Raw genomic sequence first — 15,448 nt, forward strand, 5'->3', positions numbered from 1 at the left:
ATGCAGGCTTGGTCACCTTTGGGTCCAGAATGATAACACCTTGTACCCTGGGCAAAGCAGCAGAGCTGATAAAAGGAATAAGAGCTGAAACAGCACACTCCGATTCCAGCTTCCTCGCCACCACACATACCACAGGTGATAGTCATTCTGAGACTACCAGGCCTGGCAGAACAGGTGGTCAAAGACAGGGAATCCTCCCCCACTGGCAGAGGGGTCGTTTTCTGAGTGGGATTGGGGTGGGGAGTAATAATGATCCCCATTTCTCCCACTGGGGAAGTGCTCTGCCTATTGAGGCTCAGCCTGAGTAGCAAGCCAGGTACCTCCACTCACTGATGGATGAATCAGAATAGTCATTCTTTGTGGCATCATGTGGTCAAAGTGTCAATTGCTTATGGGTGTCTCACAGGATAGGGTCATCCTAGAGATGTAGGATGGACCCACAATGGTCTGTGTGTTATGGGTGGAGACTGGGTATTGGTCATGGTAATTCTACCGAGAGGGGAGGCCTAGAATGAGGGCTGGCTAAGGGAAGCATATGTAGGTCTAGTAGCCTGGCATGCTGACTAACTAGGACCAGAAAGAAGACTCCTGTACCCAACTATGGCCCAGCTTTGTGCCCCATTAGGCCCAGAGAGATGTAACCTAGAGGTGGAGACACAGTGGAACTACTACAGGCACTGGGTGCTGGAGAGCTCGTTCACAGAGTTCATCCCCAGCCTGTGCACTGCCTGCTAGTGTCGATGCCTTCCCAAGGCTCATTGCTTCACCTCCACCATACTTGCATCTTTATTCCTGATGGGATCTGGGTTTTCTTCTCTTCTTAAGCTCCAACAACCCACTTAAAACCATTCCTCACTGCTTCTCACCAAGTTCAAGGCCCCTTTAAGAAGCCCTCCCTGACTCTAGGTGGGGGAGATCCTTCTGCATCTAGGAATGTCTTGCTTATTTTAGTACATATCCATACCTAAACTCCACTACTTATGTATGGCTGCTCTTGAACTGCTCTTTGAGCTAGAGGTATCCCAACCTCTTGCTCATCTCCAACTATAACACCCCTAGCACTCTGCCATCAGTTGCCCCCAGGATCCCAGCCAGGACATTACATCCCTGCCAAACTCAACTGCAGACCGAGGTGGATGAGGGGGCAGGTGGAGCTGGTGCCCTCTGCTGTTCCTCCCTAACTCTAGCAACAGACAGTCTGTGGGGACCTCTTTTCCTCACAGTGTCTCTAGGAATTCCCACCATCTTTTCCTGGCCCTATCATTCTCGTATCAGCTGTGCTAGGATAAGCTTGTTTGGCTACAAGCCAAAGGCAAAATGAATGCAGGTCACAAGTTGACTTGGAGGGAGTGGTGGGGCCCAAAGTACTAGAGGACAACTTCAGACTGGATAAGTGGTCATTGAGGTCACAGTCATCAGGACTTTGGACCTGCTTCAGCCTGGGGACTAAGAACAGTCCGCTAAACCTACAGCAGCAGACTTAGCTCTCCAGTTTCAGCCCATCTCTGCTAAATTACTCACTAGCTTCCTATGACCGTGCAGTTTTCTCAGTCACAAGACAGGATACCACTCCCTTCTCTCCCCATTCTCCCAATTTCTGTACTCATCTCCTAGGTTCTGTGTTCAACTCCTCTGACCACTTCAAAGGCTGCAAGATGAAGGCCAGTCCTGTTTACTCTTGCCCATACAACAAAACACCCATGAGAACTTTCAGAGCAAATTTTATAATAAAATTATCCAGTTACATAAAAGTATACAGTATATATATATATATGAGAAAAGATTAAAAGATGGAATGTAGAAATTTAATTTGTAGAAGACACCAGATGTTATTCTCATAGGAGGTTCTGCAGCCAGGCCTTAGGAGCCTCACCTCTCCTGGTGTACAGCTCACTTGTAGCATCTCTGACCTCAGGAGAGGGAAGTCACACTGAGAGAGAGATGGCTCCAGCTTGGAACTTCCAGGAGGTGGGAGTATAAGAGGGAGACATGAAGGGAGAGATTTCACCTGTTCAGTTCTGCAGAAAAAGATTTAGATTTAGGTTGTCTTAAAGCCCTAGATATAGGCATGAAAGCTTGGTGAAGAAGCATAGTCCCAGTGGTACTGGGGTACCTCATTCTCAGCTGCCTAACCACAGGGCTGCTACTTCACATCCCAGGAGGCAGGGTTGTGATCATTTGGCTTGGCTCTGCCCTCTGCTCCTATCCTAGCAGTCAGCCCTTCAGGACATAAGGCAGTGAGTAGTAAAAGAAAAAGTTTCTTCCAGGAAGGCTTCCTTGCCCACTCTGAGTGGACCAGTAAGAAGTGCTAGCTTTAGGTCATTAAGACTAGAAAATATGACAAATGAACACATGGTGCCCAGTGCAACCATAGATGGATCTCAGTGTCAAAGTACAGCCTCAGAGGAGTCTCATTCCTGTTTAGGCTCCCAGTAACAGCAAAGATATATCTTGGGGTCCTTTGTGGCCACTAAGAGGTGTTCTAGTCACCAAATGCACCAGGAAAAGCAACACAGTCAGGAGCAAAGGGGCCCACCTCCAGCTCTTTCCCCTCCACTCAAGTCCAGGCACAAACAGGAAGGTCATCATTATTAAGCCTGCTTCCGGCTCAGGAAGAGGCCACCGCCCATAAGACTATCACTGCTACAAGACTACAGCCAATACCAGGGCTTTTCCCAAGAAGATAGCAGAGGTGGTTGACTAATGTTCAGCTGGGACTGTGAGCTATGGCAATCCACTGTATACCCAGGGCCTTGGCAGAGAATAATGAGGGACATACCCTCAGCTGCTGGCACATCAAAGGCTGGGCAGGTGAGAGCTCTTCAGGAAGATAAAGCAGACTTTCTCTGGACCCGCACCTTCTCAGCAGGCACAAGGCTGTGCTGGGCCTCACAGAAGTCTAGGAGACGGTGCCAGAGTGGGCAGCAGCGTAGCAGGACATGGTCCCCTGCAAGGAGAATCAAGGTGGCTCTTAGCTCTGCCCTGAGCATGCTCGACACTGCCTTGCCCTAGCCTTCCCCAGAAACGCAACCCCTCACCAATGAGGCACAGCCCCTCCTGGGCCCGGGTGATGGCCACGTTTACTTGGTGGGGATCCACAACAAAGCCCAGAAACTTCTTGAGCCAGCTCTTGGTTGGCCGCTGGTCCACATCACTCTTGGGGCATGTTCTGACTGTGCTCACTAGCACATAGCGCCACTCGCTCCCTGGGAGGCAGGGAGGGAATGGTAGATGAATTCACAGCTCTATGCCCACCGAACCCCCTTCTGACCACCACACAAATATGGCCTCCTTAGAGCCAGGCTCACCCTGGCTCTTGGTTATAGAAGTCACAGTCACTCCAGTGACCCCTCTTTGCCTGAGGCCCTTGCTGATTGCCGCAGCCTGTGCATTGTAGGGTGTAAGGACGGCGATGTCCTTGGGATCCACCGTCCGGTCCAGGGTCAGCTGCTTGGTGATGCGGACCTAAATAGAGGAGAGGGCAGATGGGGCTGGAATCCAGGCCTTTCATCCTGAGCACAGGGGCCTCACTTGATCCCAGCCTTCCTGACCACTGAAGCTTTCCCTGACCCACCCAGGCACCCAGAAGAGTTGCTCTGACACTTACCACCTCTGTTACTTCCTCTGGATTGGCCCTGGAGTTCTCATTGCCATCCTCGGTGGACACCAGCAGCCTCTGCTCACTGCCCTGCACATAGCCAAAGATGACAGAGCAGCTCTCCTTGCCAGCATGGCCCAGGATGCTGGGTGGACGCTTCAGGTCAGACCAGGTCTTCAGCTTCCTCCCATAGAACTCCATGGAGGGAAAGGAGCAGATATCCTTATGCATACGGTACTGTGTGTCCAGCATGATGGCATCCCTGTGGTACCTCTCAAAGAGAGACCGGTCCATCCCCAGATTTCGCAGCTGTTCATTCTTGACCACAGGCTGCAACTGCTTGTGGTCTCCAAGCAGAACCACCTGGAAGCACAGCTAGATATGATCTTGACATCCTTGTAGCCAGAGGCATCCCAGCTTCTTGGCCATCTTCAACCAATAGCAATGCTCACTATTACACCCTTAGCACCCCAGCATAAGCTGCCCCCAGGAACCCAGGTAGCAGTTCTAGCTCCATTCCAACCTCACCTTCTCAATCTGTAAGAAGGACACCAAGGGAATAAGGGTTTCTGGCTCAGTGGCCATGCCTGCCTCGTCGATAAGGATCTGTCGAACCTTCAGAGTTTTCAGGCTTCCTGATGCCGCACAGGAGCATGTGCACAGAATGACTGAGTGCCGGTCAAGCTCATATTTGCGTGCTTTCCCCAAGACTCTCTTGTACCTGTGTGAGGTAACACCTGTCATCCAGTGAGCTTGCCAATCGGCAGCTCCACCTCTGAGCCCACCACTTACACCACAAGATCTTCCTTTGAGAATATTTTTCCTTCCCGAAGTTGGGCATCAAATTTTCTGATCTCTGCTGCATGTGGATTGGGGGCCTGGCGGATCCGGTGGTGAAGGGTAATGCTCCTAGAAGGCAGAACCTTGGTGAAACCCTGCCCAGTGGAGGTCCCCTTGCCTCAATCCCAGCACAGACCGATGTGTTGTACCTGAGGCTCTGATTTGGCCTCCCTTCCTGAGAGGTATTGCTGAATAGACTCCTGCTACTCACTCCTGGAACTGGGAACTCAGTGGCCTCTGCCTGCTCCCCATACACACGCAGGGGCCTCAACTCTGTCTTCCTACTCAGGAGCAGTCCTAGGGCAAGGGCAGGTGTGACAGACTGTACCTTAATGCCCAGCACCCTCTGGCAGTCCCACACTTTATCTGTAACACACCTCCCAGGACATCCACGGACTTGTTGGAGGGGCCACAATATAAGACACATGGGCCCCTCTGCTGTTCCTCTCCATTAATGCTGCTGCCAGTTGGCACCTGCTCCTGGTTTGACCTATGAAACCAGTATACAATGTGGAGGCCCACAATGGTCTTCCCGGTGCCTGTGGACAGAGGACAGTGTGAGTACCTATGGCCACACCTGCCTGCCCAGGGCAGCCCCTGGCTCCTGCAAATGAACCCCACCTGGTGGGCCCTGGATGACTGTGAATTGCTTCTCCAGAGCACTCCTGATAGCTCTGTTCTGGCTAGGGTTCAACTTATGACGTCCACCAGGGATGTCGTAGTTCTGCCGCTCCAAGAACCGGCTGGTGTGCTGCCACTTCAAGAACCGGCTGGTAGGTGCTGGGGTGGGGGTGGAGCAGAAGGCAAGGATCATTTGAGCACCATGCATTGGGAAGAGGTGGAAAGCTAAAGAGCAGACCTACCCCTGCAGAAAGAGTGTTGGGGAGGCCGGTGACGGGGCTCGGGGATGGGCCGGCCCAAGGCAATGCTGATGACCAGTGGGGATGCCTTTTTCAGTCCACGCACAGCTTCTTCCTTGCGGCTGGGATGAGAAGGGATACCAGAAAGTGAACAGGATTCTCCTAGGGAGGGAGCCATGTCCTCCCAGGAGAGGGAAGCCCAAGGAGGTCCTGGCGCTGGACCTCAGCCCAGGGACCTTCTCCCTGGCCTCAGGTGATAGAAACCACTCACAGATCAGGAAGCTGCTTAGATATCACTTCCACAGTGAACCGAGCACTAGGTTTCAGCACCTCTTCTGGAACTTTCTCCATGGCCATGTGGTGGATGAAGAAATGTACCTGCCTGGGAACATCCTGCCGATCCTCCACACTCTCCTGGTCCCAGTCACCAGCCAGCCCATGGGCCACCCAGGTATATGTATCAGGGTCAATGCTCAGGAAGGGGCCAAGGCAGCTGGGCCTAGGGAGTGGGCTGGCTGGCGGGAGAGGGAGCCCCTCAAGCCGAATGCAGAGGTAGCAGCAGTCGAAGTGGATATTGATACATTTCTCCCGGAGAAAATCAGCGTCCAGCTGGAAGGTGCCCTGCAGCTGCCCCTCGGATGTCCTATCTGTATCCCAAGAAATGTGCACGTTCTGCAGCACAATGGAGTCATTTTCTGTAACCGCACTGGTAAGTGACTCCAGGGCACAGAGTGGCTCCCACACACCTGAGTACTCGCTTACTTTTTGGTAGTGGTCCTGCAGAGCCTGGTGCACGTGGCCTGAAAAGCAGTCACCTGGCCGTTCCATGTGCTCCAGACAGAGGCTAAAGCCAGGTACCACAGTCCACAGCTGCAAGGTTGGTGCCAGAAAGCCCCGCTGCAGGCTGGCACCAAGCTGTACTTGCAGAGTATCTCCTCTGCTCAGCTCACAAGCCACCTCTACAAAGTGTCCACAGCGACTCTGTTTTATCTGTACCTGCTCCCTTCGATGAGGGAGCTTCTTATCTTGCTCCTTGATGAGGGCAGCTACCTCAGGCCAGCGCTGCTCCTTCACCAGCACCAGTAGCCGAGTCCACAGGGCTGCATCTATAGTCTGGGTGTGTGGATCAAAACATGTGCCCAGCAGTGGTAAACGTGGCTTGGACACCTGCACTGAGTAGATACGGCGCCGCCATACAAGCCGCAGGCCTGTCTGGCTCACTAGCTCCTGAGGGTGCTCAGCCAGCTGCAGGGAGTGGTAGTGGACAGGGCAGGGGTCAGGCAGGGTTTCTCGGTTGACAGGGAAAAGCAACTTGAAGCAGCGGGCACCCATCTCGACATCCACCACAAAGCCCAGCTTGTCTTGAGGCTGGGCCTTGAGCTGGATGGCCAGGTGCAGGCTGTAAGCCCGCCGTTGGTAGCTCTGGGCACATGCATACTGGCGACTAAAGTCCTGGCAGAGCCCATCGATGTCCCTGGTAGAATATGTAAAGTCCCTGTGGCCCAGTGCCATCAGGATCAGCCGCTGCAGCACCACGTCTAGATATCTACGGATGGGTGAGGTGGCCCATGTGTACCAATCCACTTGCAGTGAGTAGTGGCCAGCAGGTCGCTGCTCACCCTGGCTGGAGCGGCCAAAAACAGAGCGGCCTAGAGCCTTTCGGAAGTCCAGGCATGCAGGAGCCAGTGAAGGGTGCATGTCATCTGCAGCAATAAGGTCCACCATCTGGCTGTAGTCCTGAGTACCAGCTGCGAGCTGCACCTGTTTCCAGAGGGAAGTCAGGACATACAGCTGCTTGCTGGGGGTGTAGTTGGTGTTCAAGTGGTGGCACAGGTGCAGCGACAGGGACACCAGTCCTCTGTGCTTCTTAAAGACGCTGTCAAGCTGGTGCCTGCTGGGTGTGGGCTGCCACCTCAGTGGTGTCAGTGTCTGCGTATGCTTATTGCCCACAAGAAACTCAGCCACATGGCTGTTAAACTGGATCATGTACTCTTGGACCATGATGTGGGCTGTGCGAAAGCCCAGCACACTGTCCTCATCTGGTGGCTCATAGTAGCAGGCAGCCAGCAGGCGCTGACGACGCAACGCCCATGAGAAGTAGCAGGCAGCCACGACACAGGCTTCCACAGAGTCCAGGTGGGCTGGCAGCTCCAGGCCAGCCCCAGGGTGCCCCTTGATCAGTTCTTCAGCTTCCTCATACGACAGCTGGCGGTCAGAGCAGACTATGGAGGGTGCAAATCGCAGACTCTTGATCTGGCCACTGCCCTTCTCCACGGTGAGGAAGAGAGAGATGGTAAGGCGATCCTGGCCTGGCAGAAGGCTGAGCGCATCCTGGCACAAGCTGGCTGGCAGCATGAGTACTGGCTCCCTGCTCGGGGCGTAGAACACAGAGCCCTGCTGGCGGGCTTCCGTGTCCAGTGCTCCATCCTTGGGCACCAAGCTGGCCACATCAGCAATGTGCACAGCCACCTCATACACTGGGCCTAGGTCCCGGACACTGAGAGCATCATCAAGATTGCAGGCACCCTGGGGGTCCACAGTGAAGGTCAAGAAGTGGCGGCAGTCCTCTCGGGGACCAGTGGCCATGTTTAGCTCTGAGTGGTATCTCTGCAAAGCCTTGGAAACAGAGGCTGGGTCTGGTGTGTGGGCCTTTAGGCCATGCTCTAGGGCAAGAATATGAAGACCCTGCTCCCAGGTGATGGCCTTGGGCAGCACCTCCAGGACAATGCCTAGTGGGTAGTAGAAACGTTCCCGCCAAAGGACAATACGGACCCGGAAAAGCCGGGTGCTCCGGTCTTCAGGCATGAGACTCTCATGCCCTACACGCTGCACTTGGCCTTGAACAAGGCGGTGGATGGGAACTTGCTGTGGGTCCTTCATCTCTGCCACAAAAATCTTGGTCACAGAACCATTGATGGGGATCATGATTCGGGGGTCCCACTCATCCATTCGACATACAAAGGCCAGTTCATGTCTCCTTCTCTTCAGCACACCCATCACACGACCCTGCAGGCTTCCTGAAACGCCCCTGTCATCAGCAGCTGGGTCCAGGACCTGTACTAGCACCTCATCCCCTGTGAAGGCCATCCCACAGTTCAGGCGACCCCTGACCTGGATAGGGCTAGAGGCCATGTCATCCAGCGGTGTGGCCAATGCTCTCTCAAAGGTCTCCTGTAGGAAGCTGCAGCGGTGGTACTGCTTGGGGTTGGAGCGCAGGAGTTTACGCAGCATAGCCGAGGGCAGGTTTGTATACTGTCGGGCTTGCTGTGGGGATGCAGGCCAAACCATGGTGTCCAGAAGCCCATCCTCCCGCACAGTCACAGTCACTTGTCGGCTTTCATCGAGGAGTTCCTTCAGGATGGCATCATCAGCGTTGAGCTCCCAGTCAGAGGGCCAGAAGTCAGACTCAGAATCCTCAGGTTCTTCAGACATCCCAGCCTCCAGGGTGGACACTCCTGCCGCTGCATCTCTAGAGGCTGAGTCTCCCCTTGTGGTGTCCTCTGCTGCCACTGCCTCCGTCTGTGCTGTGACTGTGGTCCCTTCAGCTACGGACCTTTGCAGGTCCTGTGCCAGAGCGGTGTGGTTTTCATCTGGGCACCCAGCTCTGAGTGTCAAAGAAGTCCAGTGCTGCCTCTGGGCCACACCCTGCTCGATCTGCCCCAGTGACAGGTCCTCAGGGAAGACACTGTGATGCTCGATGCACTCACGGATGAAGCTTTTCCAGAGCTTTCTGCAGGCTCCAGAGGAACAGAGAGCTACGGCATCTCCCACAGCCACCAGCTGAGACTGGGCACGGGTCATGACTGTGTTCAGCACACGAGGCTCAGTGAAGAATTCTGAGGTTGGTGCCCCAGGGCTGAGCAGACTATTGCGGTTGTGAACAGAACTCAATATCACCACCCGGAACTCACGCCCTGTAGGACACATGGATCAGATGGCCAGGTAAGACCAGCAGACTGGATAACCCAGTCCCACCCTACATATGCAAGTCTGAGGAATGGGCTGGAAGCTGCCTCCCTGTTAGACCAGCCCCTGGCCCAAATTTCTGTCACCTACCTGGCAGAATCTCAAAGCTGCCCACAGACACCTCACCCAGGTTCCTCCTTCTTAGCTCCTGCCTCAACGCGCTGACCTGCAGATAAGTCCAGGATTCTGAGAGCCTGTCACCCAGTTAAGGAACAGGTCCTCTTGCCAATCCCTATACACCCTTACCCCAGCATGACCACATGGATCAGACTGGAAAAGGAACAAAGCAGCCCTTCACAGATAAAGAAAGTAAAGCTGTGGAAGCCAGAGGAGACAGCTCACCTGAGCACCATGAGAGACAGCACAGATGTGTCTCTGCTCCCGGGGTCCCCAGCAGTGAGGCCAGGTGTTGTAGATCTCTTGCACCTTCTCCACTACCTGGGTGACCTCAGCTGAGTTAAGCCAGGATGTCATGGACATGTCCTGCTCAGGGCTGCCTGCCACATGGCAGAACATGAGAGGGTAGTTTTGGGGGTGACATGGGACTTTGCCACTGGCCTGGATGGGGTTGCCCTTGGCTACATAGAAATGATGGGAGACGAAGTTGATGATGGCTGCAGTTGAACGGTAGTTCTCATGGAAGATAATGCGGCTCTGCTGAGCGATCTTGTGTACCTCCTGCTGGTAGTACAGGAAAAGGCGGTACAGCAGTGTGTGCCCAGCTGCCTTGGCTCTGGGCACACTGAAGAGCCTAGGTGTGACCTGCATGTGGTCCCCTGCCAGTACTACACGGGTTAATGACAAGGCATAGGCCAGTGGGATGAGAGCCTCACACTCCAGCATTTGGGCTGCCTCATCAATGAAAATGTGGGAGAAGAAGCCAGCTGGCACCTGGAGCTCCCGAGCCTGGGAAGTGGTGGTAACCACCAATCGGTGATGTACCAATTCTGCTCCTGTGGGTGGGCGAAAGGCCTGGCGGTCCTCAGTTAAGCAGCAGTACTGCAATGTGGTTGAGTCGGTCTGTCTTGGAGGGCGATCTGTGTACATCACTCTGAGTGGAGCTGCCTCTGGATGGCCACTGTTGACATAGCCATGGAAATACTCCCGGATATAGATATCTGCAGCACTGTAGGAAGAGTGAGGCACTGTGAGATGCTGCTTCAGGACTCAGGCTGCTGGCTGAAACATGTATTCAGCCTTGCCTGGATGCCAGAAACACTCATAAGGCAGACAAACAGGGCCTTACCTAGGGACTCAAATGCCCTCAAAGGGAACAAAAAGCAAAGACACGGGGAAGGTCAGAGCCTGTGTGGTCGGGGATAGCTTAGAGAAGGTGGTCTCTGAGTTGAGGCCAAGGGGAGAGCCAGCTGTGGCCTGAGACAGCCCAAGGTGGCTGGGGGCTGGCACTGATCCTGAACACAGCTCCTGGGTGCTGCAAGCTTTGGCAACAAGAACTGGTGCCCAGTCCTGAGTAGTAGAGCCTGAGAGTTGAGAAGCCAAGAAGGTGCTGCTTAGGATCTTCCTGGTAAACAACAGCCTTGCCCCTCAGATCTCCAGCTCAGCCTAGAATTGGCTCAGGCCACATGGCCATTGTTCTGGGCTCCTCCTTCTACCCCCTTCTCTGGGCTAAAAAAGGACTCTACGCCTGTAATAATATGTGGTAATAGGGAACTTAAAAAACCACATTAATCAAAGAGGAACTTCTTGGTTGAATAGCCCGTTTCTATTAAATAAATAAAAGGAGGGAGTGGAAGGAAGGATGAGAGGGGGGATCTGTGGTTGGCATGTAAAATGAATAATAAGGAGCTGGAGAGATGGCTCAGAGGTTAAGCGCACTGACTGCTCTTCCAGAGGTCCTGAGTTCAATTCCCAGCAACCACATGGTGGCTCACAGCCATCTGTAATGAGAACTGGTGCCCTCTCCGGGCCTGCAGTCATACACGCTGTATACATAATAAATAAATAAATAAATAAATAAATAAATCTTTTAAAAAAATGAATAATAAGTAAGTAAGTAAATAAATAAATAAATAAATAAATAAATAAATAAATAAATAGCCTTGCCCAGGAAACATGGGGTAGGCTAAAACAACACCACTACAACTCCCTCCTTGGTCCAGGGTTGTGGAAAGGCACCCACATCTATCTCCTTACCCACACAGTATATCCATTGATTCAGGGCACCCCAGTTGGCTTTGAAAGATGCAACCAGCCACCAGCAGCATCTTTATAAGAATCAGAAAGCTGGACACTCTGGGAGCCAGGGCAGTGGTAAGCAACCTGAAAGCGGCTCTGGGCTCACCTGTTGGTATGTGTACAGATGAGCACCTTGGTGTGGGGCTGCTGGACAACCTCAAGGGCAGCCATGGCCAGTGTATAGGTCTTGCCAGTGCCAAAGGGGCCATAGATGAGTAGTGGTGGAATGGGCTTTGTGCCCTCAGGTCTTCTGCCTGCAATGAGCCCCACAGCCAGCTTCTGTTTGTGATTGCCACGAAAGGAGAGTGGGATGGGCCAAGGGTGTGGCAGGGAGCAGGTGGGCAGGTCAGGAACCACCAGGCGCTCTTCAGGCAGTGCATCTACTGCTTGATGCCAGAACCGGAAGGTCAGAGGGTCAATCTGGAATTGCACCTCTAAGATGGGGCTGTCTTGTGGTTGCAGCCCCAAAGCCATACAGCACCGTGCTGGCAACAGCAGCCATAGTGCATGCTCTGAGCTGGCCCGTGTTTCCAGCCGTACTTGGTACACTGTTTTGTCAGGTGCAGGCACAGGAGCCACAAGGGCTGTGCTGACTGCTCGGCCCAGCAGGAAGCCTTGGTCAGTGTCTGGCAACAGAGAAGAGGGGAAGGGAACCTCGGCATAGAGGGCTCCTGGTGGTGCAAAGAGCATGCCAAGTGCTGGTGTCTGCAGTGCCGTCTTCAGGGATACCTGGCCCTTCATGGCCAGCCTGGTGGAAAGTTATAGGTCAGCTCTCTATGCCATAGTCAAAGACCCAACTCCAACTCCAGACCTGGGTCACTCCTGCTAGCCCACTGCCCCACTTACTTGGCTACCAGCTGCTGCTGAGCTGCTTCCTCTTCATAGAGAAACTTGTGCATCCTCTGACGGTAGTTTGTACGAGAGATAGGGCCCCAGACCAGACCACTGTGACTGAACTCCAGGGCCAGGGAGGGTACCTTGTACTTGGCCATCAGGGCTTCCTGCTCAGGTGTCCAATCTACCTCAAGCACCACATGGCGGTTGCCTGTGTGCCAGCAGTCCAGCTCCTGGGGGTGTCTGGGTGCTGGCTTCTCACCAAGCTCCAGGCTGTGTGCCTGGCCCAGCTGCAACTTCAGCTTCTGGAGCAGCACTGGCCTGTGACCGAAGTCAAAGACCACCCATTGCTCAAAGCTGCCAAAGGAGGCAGCCTGTACATGCACCCCTACCTGGAATTGGGCTGGGGAGTTGGGCACACAGAAGTGCTTTCCCTGTGCATAGAGCTGGTCTGGTGGGAGACTGGGGGCCACCAGTGAGAAGGCTGCTCCAGGCTCTTGCTTGAGTAGAGCCACATGTAGCAAGGGGTCCTGGAGAAGGAGATAGGCCATGAAGTGTTGAATGGGCCCTCAGACTCTTTCAGGGCCCATGGTGACTCCTTCAACCCTGTCAACCCAACCCTCCTGAGAAAGGCAGCTTGCCGCTTTCTGAGTGTGGGACCCTCAGATTGTTCAGTCTGCCCTGGTTTCTATCTCTGCTCATGGACCTTGACTAAGGCCCAGCAGACATTAAAAAAGAGATGAGCAGCTGGGATTTTCAGGGTCCTGTAATTACAAGTCACATTCAGTCTCCAGGTGCCAGACACTGGCACATTTGTTTCTTATATTAATTAATTTACTCCATTGAGTGACCCCATAGGGTGAGGATGCCATGATCAACTATCACTGTAGGAGGAAACTGAGGCAGAGAGGCTACAGGGTTTTTCCTAGGTCACATAGATACAGAAGTACAGCCACTGGCAGCATCAGCTCCAAATCACAGGCTTTCTATATCTGCCCACCTGTAGTCCTTAACACCTTGGGAATCCCATCACCCAAGGCAGGGTCTACCCATAAGATCTGAGCTGTTGAACCTTCACCTCAGAGTGGACGGTGAACATCCAATTGTGTTGGGTCTTCTTCTCCTGGGCCCGATGCACGAGTGGCTGGTGGCAAGTGACAGACACTCCATCGACAGTCTCAGCCATCTGCACAAAGAGGCCTGGCTTTCAGCAGGGCAGCCCTGGACCCACCCCTCATTTTCATAAGCCTCTACTTACCACCAACACCTCTTTGCTGCTGCACTGGTACTCAGCTAGCAGTCGTGCCTGGTAAGACACCAGCCCATCCTGCCAGGCAGCCTGTTCTCGCAGCTCCATGGCCTGTGCCCGCTGAACCCACTCCTCCAACTCCTGTTTTGAGTGTGCCTTGATGCAGACATCTCCATACTCACAGAGGTCAGGCCTGGAGAGATGAGGAGGTCAGCAGGACCTCATGGAGGTACAGCCTCAGGACCTAACCCTCTCAGCCCAACACTGGTCTGTATGGGGAGCAGGAATGAATTCTGGGGTGGGGGTGGCATATAGGGGTTTCATTTGCCCTACACCAGGGCAAGGGCTGGCACAAGGAACCATCTTCAGAGGCCACTGCAATACTAGCCTGACATGTAGAGGGCACAGCAGATGATAGGCAGGTCTCAGGCCTGGTGGGCCTCACAATCCCTGGTGCTGACCTGAGGTGGGGGTTCTTCTCCTACCCTAGGCTCCTACATAATTCCCCTTACCTAGGGCAGAGCTCAAATTTGGAGAGCCCCATTGGTGGAGCACGGTGCTTCCAGGGCACAGCCTGGTCAAAGGCTACCATCTGTGCATGCTCCAGGGAGGAACAGTGGTTCTCAAATGCCTCCTGAGAATTACAGGTGACCAAGCAGGCATGGCAGTACAGTTGGACCTCAGGGGGCTGACCACGGCTGGCCTTCCATCTGTCCTCTCCAAGAAGAGGACATGTGAGCAGATCTCCTCTCTGGAGCCCATCCAGCTGCTCAGCCTTCCACACAGCCATCTCCACAGCACTGTGTGCATACTCACAGCGTGAGGCCCCATGGCGGCATGGTGCTCCACGGCCCACAAACATGCAGTAGTTTAAAGGATGTTTTTTTTGTGGCTGTGGCCGCACCTCCACAAATTGCCGCTTTCGGCCCTCAGTTATAACGTGGATGAGGAGTGTGGGACAGGTTTGGTGCTTAGGGCAGTGGCCCCTGGGATCCACAGGGCGGAGGCATGAGGGACGGCACTTGAAGCAGAGGGCACAGAGCAGTTGGAAATGGCCACCAAACTCTGCTCGGATGGTGTCAGCTGGGGTTTGCGGCCTATCCGGGGCTCTGGTGCCCTGCACAGCGGCTTTCAGTTTCAGGCGGGGAAGGTTGTGCTTGCGCTCAAATGTCCAGACCAGTGCCTCCTCCGAGCTGCTGGCAAAGGTGCACCTGTTCTGGTGGCGCCTACAGCCCAGTCCTGGGCTATAGTAGCGACAGACTTCATAACGCATAGGTCTTGGGAAGCTAGGCCGGCGGCCTACCTTACGCCAGACCTTGCCATTGGCACCTTGCTTGTATCGGACCAGCAAGATCTCCCGGGAACAGTCATGCTCCACTTCATGAAGGATGTAGGTGCTCTCGTTGAGGCACTGGGTGCAGTGGGAACAGCCCAGGTGAAGGTCTACCTGAGCATAGAGTCCTGCCAAGGATGGTCCTTTGGTGGCCAACGTGCTAGCAGACCACAGATTGCACCCCAAAGATGCCATCTCAGATGAAGGCCAGGTTCTTCAGGGTTGTGGATAAGGCTTCTGAGCAGCTGGTCTACTGGAACCGTTAGCCCTAAAGAGATGATAGGATAAGAGAAGCAAGTCAGCCCAAGGCCAAGAAGGACCCACATATCCTCTGCCAGGTGAAGGACAACCTGTCCAACCTTGTTGGGGAGTTCCACCTGAACCCCAGCTCAACCTCTCCTCCTGAAAGGCCTCCAAGTCTTACCCATAAGGAACTCAAGTGGCAGCTAGTAGAAGAAGACAGCTGGGAGGCTAAAGAATCCTCTGTCTGGTACTTATGGGGCTCCTTCACCCCTCAAGTTTCATATCTCCTGGCTCTCTAAAAATAGTACCCCCTTTCTTGAGAGCTGTTA

At 53.9% G+C, this 15,448-nt stretch overlaps 1 protein-coding gene across 1 annotated transcript; it reads right to left on the reverse strand.

Moving 5' to 3' along the window:
* Positions 1-1,704: 1,704 nt before the first annotated feature.
* Positions 1,705-15,138, reverse strand: Helz2 (helicase with zinc finger 2). The gene is made up of 19 exons (XM_059262137.1): positions 14,056-15,138; positions 13,553-13,736; positions 13,373-13,480; positions 12,307-12,824; positions 11,567-12,208; positions 9,607-10,390; positions 9,355-9,430; positions 5,570-9,212; positions 5,302-5,420; positions 5,060-5,218; positions 4,816-4,977; positions 4,588-4,735; positions 4,391-4,507; positions 4,127-4,319; positions 3,608-3,961; positions 3,309-3,465; positions 3,039-3,206; positions 2,780-2,947; positions 1,705-2,018 (listed from the first exon to the last, which is right to left on the reverse strand). Exons 1-18 carry the CDS (start codon positions 15,069-15,071, stop codon positions 2,823-2,825), a joined length of 8,673 nt encoding a protein of 2,890 aa, XP_059118120.1. The 5' UTR covers positions 15,072-15,138; the 3' UTR covers positions 1,705-2,018; positions 2,780-2,822.
* Between the last annotated feature and the right edge of the window lie 310 nt (positions 15,139-15,448).

Source organism: Peromyscus eremicus, chromosome 4 (genome assembly GCF_949786415.1).
Source record: "Peromyscus eremicus chromosome 4, PerEre_H2_v1, whole genome shotgun sequence".
NCBI classification, from domain to species: domain Eukaryota; kingdom Metazoa; phylum Chordata; class Mammalia; order Rodentia; family Cricetidae; genus Peromyscus; species Peromyscus eremicus.

Coding starts and splice junctions, on each gene's coding strand:
- Helz2 (XM_059262137.1), bottom strand. CDS start 15,071: ATGGCATCTTTGGGGTGCAATCTGTGGTCTGCTAGCACGTTGGCCACC. Junction 12,825..13,372: donor TGTTCACCGTCCACTCTGAG/GTGAAGGTTCAA, acceptor CTCCTTCTCCAG/GACCCCTTGCTACATGTGGC. Junction 4,978..5,059: donor AGTCATCCAGGGCCCACCAG/GTGGGGTTCATT, acceptor CTCTGTCCACAG/GCACCGGGAAGACCATTGTG.